This window comes from Gadus chalcogrammus, chromosome 6, assembly GCF_026213295.1.
Source record: "Gadus chalcogrammus isolate NIFS_2021 chromosome 6, NIFS_Gcha_1.0, whole genome shotgun sequence".
Lineage (NCBI taxonomy): Eukaryota > Metazoa > Chordata > Actinopteri > Gadiformes > Gadidae > Gadus > Gadus chalcogrammus.
Genome location: NC_079417.1, coordinates 20723952 through 20733035, shown reverse-complemented (window position 1 = coordinate 20733035; position 9084 = coordinate 20723952). Strand labels below are relative to the sequence as shown.

Genomic DNA, 9084 nt, shown 5'->3' with positions numbered 1-9084 from the left:
TTCACGAAACGTACACTGTCAACGTAGGTATGTTTTTGGCGACTGGGTTGGCTCTCAGATATACGTGTTTCTAACAAGATGATATCATTAAAAGTTACATAAAGTAACAGTTTAATAACACAAACGCAGGAAGCACGTGAGCTGCTAGTTTAGCGAAAGCAACCTGACGTCGTTGAAACATGCGAGCGAGCCGATCAACTCCTAATAACTATAAAACTAAAGATCAGACACAATCACTGACTGAAGATTATGCAATTAAAAAGTATATTTCTCGCTAGAAATGTTATTAGAAACACGTTTAACGGTGAATCGGTCCTAAAATATTGCATTTCCCATTCAGATAATAAAGATTAATAAAGATCATACACATTCACTGACTGAAGATTATGTAAGGAAAATGTACATTTCTCGCTAGAAATGTCATTAGAAACGCGTTTAATGGTGTATCTGTCCTAAAATATTGCATTTCCCATTCAGATAATAAAGATTAATATAAGCTACGCCGTGTTCCGGAGCCGCGGGGGATTCTGGGAATTGGGGTTCTCAGTTGACAAATGGGGCTTTTGTTAACTTGTTTTGTTGTTAGGATTAAGTGGGGTTAATGGGTTCGGGATGTTATGTGGTTGTGTGTTGTTCTATTAACATTGTCCGTGTGTTCATTATTGTCGACACCGTCACCGAGAGTGACGTGACCATCGTTTCGCGCAGCTGTTCCGTGTTGAAGTCTCGTTCAATAAAAACCAACTCTCGTTGTCGAGCGTGCCCCCCCCCCCCCTACAAACGTGTCTCCCCCCCCCTCAACAAACGTGTCCCCCCCCCCCCTTCAACTAACGTGTCGTCGTCGTCGTCGTCCCCCCACAATCGTGTGTCGTCGTCCCCCCTCAACAAACGTGTCTCTCCCCCCCCCCCCCCCTCCCCGGTCAACAACAGTCTCCCCCCCCCCCCCCCCTAAACAATCGTGTCCACAATTTGCCGCGAAAGCCGTGAAACCCAAACCCCGAAACCCGCCTCCACAGCGGCACACGTGGATACTGTAGGTATAACACGCTATTTTTTACGTTGAAATGCTACGTATCCAGTGTTCATGGAAACGTACACCACTGACGTTTTTTCTTGGCGACTGGGTTGGGTAGGGCCACCTTCTCTCAGGGCGACAGGGCCTTCCCCTCCATCTACCTCATTGAGCACAGGGCCTTTTGCTCCTGTACTGGCTGGCCGAGGGCTGGCTGGACCTGAGCCTCTGCGGGCCGAGTGCAGGGGCGGGTGGCTGCAGGCAGTTGCCTCCTCCGTCCTTCGCTGGGCTCCCACTCTGCTGCTTTGGAAAGGGCTGGAGCTGGGTGGTGGCTGTCCATCTCCGTTACTGGTGTCCCAGTGGGTCCCTGGACATCCCTTTTGGGTTCCCAGCAGTCTGGAGGGGCCCAACATCCAGTGTAGCAAATGCCACACACCATCTAGGTGACTGCTACACTCCAACTAGGGGACTGCCACATCACCTAGGGGACTTACTTTGGGCTCCTCCACCTAAAGGCCACAGTATTTATTCTATTTTATTCTATTATATTACAATGGCAAGGGTGCTCCACTGCCATTCAGGAGATCTCCCCAGTGTGTGGGTGGAGATCGCTGGTTAAACCTGCTCAATGTGCATTACTCAATGTGCAACAGGTGTGCAGCCTAACCCAGCCCCTGAGTCCAATCAGACTCTGCCAAAGGAGGATACTTCTACCAGCCATCGTCCACATAATACTCCCACACACAAACACACACATATATATATATATATATATATAGTAGTATTAAAGTGCATTGGATGGTAAATAAATGGTAAACATCTTAATGGAATCTGACTCAAATATAAATAATAGGCATGAATAAATTATTCAGCAGGCATATTTAGACTGTCCGCAGTGCTTTGTTTGCTTTGTTCAAATATAACAGCTTGTATAACCTTGTGGTGGTTGGTCAACACACTCGAGCACACTTGAGCAAACTTTAAAACATGTTTAAAGTATGTATGCATTTTCATTTTTATCACAGAGCTGTGTCAATGACACGCTGTTTAAATGACAACCTAATGCTAAAATCCCACATGGCCAAGTTCCAATGAACTTGAACGTCTGTGAATGTACTCATGCTGTGTGTGCGTGTGCGTGTGCGTGTGTGTGTGTGTGTGTGTGTGTGTGTGTGTGTGTGTGTGTGTGTGTGTGTGTGTGTGTGTGTGTGTGCGTGTGTGTGTGTGTGTGTGTGTGTGTGTGTGTGTGTGTATGTGTGTGTGTGTGTATGCAAACCAATGTATATTGGTGTGAGATAGTGTATGTTGTTGTAGATAAAAATGCATTCTCAGAGATTTGATAAAGTGGTGGAAAATCGCAGACGGGTGGAGATAGAATATGGACCAAGTTGCAGCAGGAATATTGCTTATTAATTCGCAACATGAAGGCGTCTCACGTTGTTCTCGTCTTGGCCGTCTGGCTTCCAGTCTGTAAGTATAACATACGCTCCAACTTTGACTTTTATTTTCTATTCCTGCTATTTTATTTCTTCTTTGTATTTTCTATTTTTCAAGGTATTATCATTAATTTGGTAACATTTATTATAATAGCAAAATAAAAACAAAAGGAAGGAGAGAGTTGTTGATTGGTTGCTGTATGTATTGATGGCTCCTTATCTCTTCCCAGTGCTAGCCTCACGCAGCAAGAGATCCCTATGGGGGCTCAGGTCCCAGATTGAGTGCACTATGCCTCAAATCTGGCCCCTCATTCACTTTGGTGACTATGGATGCTACTGTGGCAAGGGAGGCTCTGGAATACCTGTTGATGCCCTCGACACGTACGTAGAAAGCATTTGGAAGTTACTTTTCATCCAGTTGATTTATTATTTATTAGTTTTAGTAATAAACACATAATAAACACACTCCCTGCTCAACCTTCAGCATTTCCCCCCCCCCATATCCACTAAACCATCCTGCGTCCCGGCTGCAGCAATTGATCTTGCTAGATGTGCATATGTCACTGCAGCCCATTTTGTGCCTTTATGATGAACTGTTAATGATGATTGACAGATGCTGCCAAACTCATGACTATTGCTACGATGCTGCCATGGCTGATAAGGCGTGCACGGCCTACCTGGATAACCCGTACACACATGGCTACCAGCAAACATGTGACAAGAGCACCAAGACGGTGACCTGTCTCAGTGAGTGCATTATGGACCGCTACTGGAAACCTCTGCGATGAGTAACATTACATTACATACAATGTACTCTGTGTGTGTGATTTTAGTTTTGAGAATATTCTTCAGACTACTGATGATAATGAGCTTCAATGGCAGTAGATTAGGTTTCAAAATTGTTATCATGTATTGACTTCAGATTTTAAGTGAAGCTAATATCCAAAGGATTAAATTAGTTTTTGTTTACGTGTTAAAAGTTTGATTCAAGGTGTGGATGAATGATACATTGAATCTAAGCCCTGGTTTGGTAATTTATTTAATTCAAAGCGTGGCTCATTTAAGGGCTAGTTTTATGATGCATTTGATGGAATTTGATTTGAAAGAAATTCCATTCTCTAATACTACTCTTTGTGTTCTCCTTATCCCTCAATCTCTCCCTCTCTCCATCCCTCTTTTGTCCTTCACCACACAGGTTCCAATGACAAATGTCAGATGTTCATCTGTGAGTGTGACAAGAAGGCAGCCATGTGTTTCTCCCAGGCAAAATACATCCCAGCTCACGACCACTACAACCAGGAGCTCTGCAGTAAATAAAATGAATACGACCAGGAGCTCTGTAGTAAATAAGATGATCAGGACCAGGAGCTCTGTTGTAAATAAGATGACTAGGACCAGGAGCTCTGTAGTAAATAACATTATTAGGACCGGAAGCTCTGAAGGAAACAACCACAACCTCTGATCACCCTTTGAGGACATACCTAATACATCCATCGAACACACACACAGTGGGCGAGAAGATGTTTAGGTGTTCATTTATGAAATTATTTGTCGATAAAATAATTAAACAGAACTGTCTGTTCTATTCTAATTGTTCCTCATGAAGACACCTTGTTTATTGTTGTTGTAGGTTATGTGATAAATAAGGAGATGGTGTTTGTTTTTGCACTTCTAGTGTTGGCCCTGCGGGGTTAGCGTGCACGGGGGCAGCTCAGATCTGTGATTCTTGGCTAAATGACAGCTGGCCTGTGCTGAACTGCAGTACTATGGCTGCTCCTGCGGGAAGGCGGGGCTCTGGCTCACCTGTTGACGAGCAGGTGTGTGTGCGAACCACAGCCGGGGTTTGGGGACCACTTGAGGCAACTTGAACGTAAAAAAACGATTTGCCAAGTGATATGTCACAATGCATTTTGTAAAAGGATGTTAAAAAACAAATGTATTGTAGATGTTTCGACAGCTTTTCTTGATTTGGAAAGAAAATGTTCAAATATACCCTGTTGGACAATGATTAAAAAATAACTTTCAGATTTACCTTAAATTGTAGAATTGTATTTGTTTCTAAAGGATTGAGACTCAGATGTGCCATGGCCTTGTTCCGCATAATAACGTATGCCTGCCTATCTCGGACAACCCTCACACCCAGAACCACCATGTATGAGACCCAAATACCTCCATCTATGATGAGAACATCTCCTTGTATGGCCAGAAGGCCCCCACGTCTTTCCATGTTCAATGTAGTGGAGGCTCTAGCCCGACCGGACCTGATGAGTTGTTTGACGAACTAGGGGTCTAGTACACTTAGGACCAAGCTAAAGGCATGTTTTTGATTTATAAATATGAAAGAGGACTTAAAGGACATGCAAAATTGTAAATGTGGTTGTTCTAGCCCAACCGGAAGTGATGTTATCCCTCCCTGAGAGGTCATACGAAGATGAAAGAAACACACCATTAATTGGAGCATCGAAGGACTTGTGAATATGATAAAGATGTCTGGTCTCTTTTATATGAAACAGGGCATAGGGCTCTGCTAAAATTGCTATAAATTAGAAAGCCTCAGACCGTACGAGTCTTTCCCTCTCCTGGTTCACCTTCAAATCATATCCGGTAAATTCCCTCTATATCCCTCACCATTTCCCAACCATACACAACTTACCCCCATGTCAATGAACTCCAACTTGATGACAAAGCAATATACAGTAATATAGAATCTTTAATTTCCGCTCTAAGCATCCGTTCTTTGCCTCCTGCTCATGGACACCTCGACATTCAGCTAGGAGTAGCCGGGGATTGAACTAGAAACTTCACGGTTACCAGCCGCTCTACCTCCTTAGCTCCTGTCGCACTGCCTCCACCTTGGTTAATTCTTTTGGGCTCCTCCAGACAAAGGACAAAGGGTGGTGGTGTTAAAAATCTGGTTTAATGCAACGGCTTGATAATTAACATGGCAAGGGTGCTCCGCTGCCATCCAGGAGATCTCCCCAGTGTGTGTGTGGAGACAGCTTGTTTAACCTGCTCAATGTGCATTATTCAATGTGCAACAGGTGTGCAGCCTCACCCAGTCAGACCAATCGGACAAAATGAAACCAGCCATCGTCCACACACTCCCACACACACACATGAACATGTGGAGGAACGTTATGTTTAGTGATGAGTCGAGATTATGCCTACGGCATTTGGATCGTAGGGTCAATGTGTGGAGAAGACCTCCAGAATTTGGCGAGGGAATGGCCTGCTAGCAGTCCTGGAATATTTATATATGCCAGCATATATAAATAATAAGCGCGTTTAGTTTGACTGTCCACAGTGCTTTGTTTGCTTTGGTCAAATATAACAGCTTGTATCACCTTGTTGTGCTTGGTCAGCACACTTGAAAACGTGTTGTTAAAAGAAGATAAATGTGCATTTTCATTTTATCACAAAGCTCTGTCAATGACACGCTGTTTAAATTACAACTTGTACTAAAGTCCTGCATAGCCAAGGTTCCAATGAACTTGAACGTCTGTTCAACACACACACACACACACACACACACACACACACACACACACACACACACACACACGTGTGTGTGTGTGTGTGTGTGTGTGTGTGTGTGTGTGTGTGTGTGTGTGTGCGTGTGTGTGTGTGTGCGTGTGTATGTTTGTGTGTGTGTGTGTGTTTGCAAACCAATGTATCTTGGTGTGAGATAATGTTGATAATGAGATAATGTTATGTTGTTGTAGATAAAAAAAATATTCTCAAAGAGATTTGATAAAATCGCAGAGGGGTGGAACTTTGAGAAGGATTGTAGTCTATAAATATAGAATATGGACCAAGTTGCAGCAGGAATATTGCTTATTAATTTGCAACATGAAGGCGTCTCACGTTGTTCTCGTCTTGGCCGTCAGTCTTCCAGTCTGTGAGTATACTAAACAAACGCTCCAACCTTTACGTTTATTTTCTATTCATTGCTTTTCTATTTATTTCTTCTTCAATGTATTATCATTCATTGAATAACACGTAATATAGCAGCAAAACAAAAGGAAGGAGAGAGTTGTTGATTTGTTGCTGTATGTATTGATGGCTCCTTGTCTCTTCCCAGTGCTAGCCTCACGCAGCAAGAGATCCCTATGGGGGCTCAGGTCCCAGATTGAGTGTACCATGCCTCACATCTGGCCCCTCCTTCACTTTGGTGACTATGGATGCTACTGTGGCAAGGGAGGCTCTGGAATACCTGTTGATGCCCTCGACACGTACGAAGAAAGCATTTGGAAGTTATTTTTCATCCAGTCGATTTATTATTTATTTGTTTTAGTAATAAACACAAAATAAACACACTCCCTGCTCAACCTTCAGCAGTTTAGTGGATATGGGAGTTAACCCCCCATATCCACTAAACCATCCTGCGTCCCGGCTGCAGCAAGTGATCTTTCTAGATGTGCATTTGTCACTGCAGCCCATTTTGTGCCTTTATGATGAACTGTTAATGATGATTGACAGATGCTGCCAAACTCACGACTATTGCTACGATGCTGCCATGGCTGATAAGGCGTGCACAGCCTACCTGGATAACCCGTACACACATGGCTACCAGCAAACATGTGACAAGAGCACCAAGACCGTGACCTGTCTCAGTGAGTGCATTATGGACCGCTACTGGAAACCTCTGCGATGAGTAACATTACATTACATGCAATGTACTCTGTGTGTGTGATTTTAGTTTTGAGAATATCCTTCAGACTACTGATGATAATGAGCTTCAATGGCAATAGATTATTTTTCAAAATTGTTTCATATATCATGTATTGACTTCAGGTTTTAAAGGTGGGGTATGGGATTTGCGAAACGCCAACAGATTTTGAAAATACACAACTCGAATGGTCCTACCCCTTCTCCTTCAACGCTGACTCTGACTCCACCCATTCCAAGTACATGGACGCGCAATCATGCACGAGTGAACAGCCAGCTAGTTAGCTAGCTCCAGTAGCTACCGCAGAATAACAACAGAAGCTCGCTCTGGGTCACGAGCTTTGAGTACGTGCACTAAGGGGTTGTGCGGGGAGCGGGGGAGGGGGAGTGCAGTACGACCGTTTGATTGACGTACTTACTGTCCAATGCCATTCGGTGGGTCTGGAAATCATTGGCTGGAGTTATTCGAGCCCTGCCCGTTCCACAGATGATTGACTTGTTTAATTTTCATGTCAGTACTTCTAACTCAGTGGCTGTAAGTGGGTGATGATAAGGATTTCAAGTAATTTTGCAAAAATGGCCAAAAAAGAGAATTCCATACCCAACCTTTAAGTGAAGCTAAATTCCTTTCTCTTATCCTACTCTTTGGGTTCTCCTCATCTCTCCATCTCTCCATCTCTCCCTCTCTCCCTCCCTCTTCTTTCCTTCACCACACAGGTTCAAATGATGCCTGTCAGATGTTCATCTGCGAGTGTGACAAGAAGGCAGCCATGTGTTTCTCCCAGGCAAAATTCATCCCAGCTCACAACCACTACAACCAGGAGCTCTGTAGTAAATAAAATGAATACGACCAGGAGCTCTGTAGTAAATAAGATGATCAGGACCAGGAGCTCTGTTGTAAATAAGATTACTATGACCGGAGCCCTGTTTCAGGTAGCTGGTTTTGAGGCAACCCCGAGTTTGTTCGCTCTGAGTTAGTGGAAACTCTGGGTTTTCCGTTTCAGGTAGCAGGTTCAGCGCAACCGAGAGTTAGTTGCTGCGGCAACACACGCCGTGGACCTAACCTGCTCGGGAGGTGGTTAGACCTAGGCCCAATCCCGTTTCTTTGCTCACTGTCTCAACCCTAACCCTCATTGCTACCCCTCATTGCTACCCCTCATTGCTACCCCTAACCGATCCCCTACCAAATGGGACAACCCTACCCTGTGACGTCATCATGGCCTCCCCGAGCCCCCTAGCAGATAACCAAGAGACAGACTGGCTGCCATTGTCTCGGGCAACGAGCAAGACCCATGGTAAAGATGTTTAACCTGAAATGGTATTTATATTTTGTAATTGGCATGTTTAAATAAAGTATTAAAAATAAATAATAATAATAATAATACTATTTGTCCCTCGTAATATACCTTTATTTTGAATGTCACTTAGCTACATGTTAAAGGTGTATGGAGTCAGTTTCCTGCCATAATTCAAACCTGAAAACTCAACACCTTGTAATAAAGGTTTTGCAACACTGAAAAAAGAGATTATAACCTGAAAAAAAATAAAACTAAAATTCAGACATCTGTTAACATGATTTTGTGTTCTATTTTATCTTCTTCATCATTTTCAGCAACACATTTTCAAAGTTCAAACAATTTCACCAGCGCATTTGCAGAGTTTCAAATCTGGCACTGTTCTAATGGTGTATTTCATTGTTGCCCGGTTTTGAAACCTTGTAAATGGGATTCTGCAAACAGGTGTTCATACATTGAGAAATACGTTTTGAAAGGTTGAATATTTAGTTTTAAAAACTTGTAAAGGTGTACGTTTACGACATTGCAACGTATTTTTTCAGAACTGACTTTTCACAGATTTGAGCGCAAGCTTTGAGTCACGTGAATATTGGCAGTGTTCTGACGCCACTCGTTTTGAAACTCCTGACAGTCGAATCTGAAAACGTTCCTGGGGGCGGGACCATTTAGCTCT

The 9084-nt window shown here is 43.4% G+C and overlaps 2 protein-coding genes across 2 annotated transcripts; both read left to right on the top strand.

The window, feature by feature from the left end:
• Nucleotides 1-2375: 2375 nt before the first annotated feature.
• LOC130384689 (phospholipase A2-like) lies at nt 2376-4450 on the top strand. The gene is made up of 4 exons (XM_056593006.1): nt 2376-2482; nt 2679-2829; nt 3062-3195; nt 3644-4450. The coding sequence occupies exons 1-4, from the start codon at nt 2434-2436 to the stop codon at nt 3763-3765; spliced, it is 456 nt and encodes a 151-aa protein (XP_056448981.1). The 5' UTR covers nt 2376-2433; the 3' UTR covers nt 3766-4450.
• Nucleotides 4451-6253: 1803 nt separating this feature from the next.
• LOC130384890 (phospholipase A2-like) lies at nt 6254-7955 on the top strand. Its single transcript, XM_056593287.1, has 4 exons — nt 6254-6346; nt 6530-6680; nt 6928-7061; nt 7834-7955. Exons 1-4 carry the CDS (start codon nt 6298-6300, stop codon nt 7953-7955), a joined length of 456 nt encoding a protein of 151 aa, XP_056449262.1. The 5' UTR covers nt 6254-6297.
• The last annotated feature ends 1129 nt before the right edge of the window (nt 7956-9084 follow it).

Excerpts from the sequence above, each read along its gene's own strand:
- LOC130384890 (XM_056593287.1), top strand. The coding sequence starts at position 6,298 with ATGAAGGCGTCTCACGTTGTTCTCGTCTTGGCCGTCAGTCTTCCAGTC. Across the intron at positions 6,681-6,927 it reads CCTGTTGATGCCCTCGACAC|ATGCTGCCAAACTCACGACT; the intron begins GTACGAAGAAAG and ends GATGATTGACAG. Across the intron at positions 7,062-7,833 it reads CAAGACCGTGACCTGTCTCA|GTTCAAATGATGCCTGTCAG; the intron begins GTGAGTGCATTA and ends TTCACCACACAG.
- LOC130384689 (XM_056593006.1), top strand. The coding sequence starts at position 2,434 with ATGAAGGCGTCTCACGTTGTTCTCGTCTTGGCCGTCTGGCTTCCAGTC. Across the intron at positions 2,483-2,678 it reads GGCCGTCTGGCTTCCAGTCT|TGCTAGCCTCACGCAGCAAG; the intron begins GTAAGTATAACA and ends ATCTCTTCCCAG. Across the intron at positions 2,830-3,061 it reads CCTGTTGATGCCCTCGACAC|ATGCTGCCAAACTCATGACT; the intron begins GTACGTAGAAAG and ends GATGATTGACAG.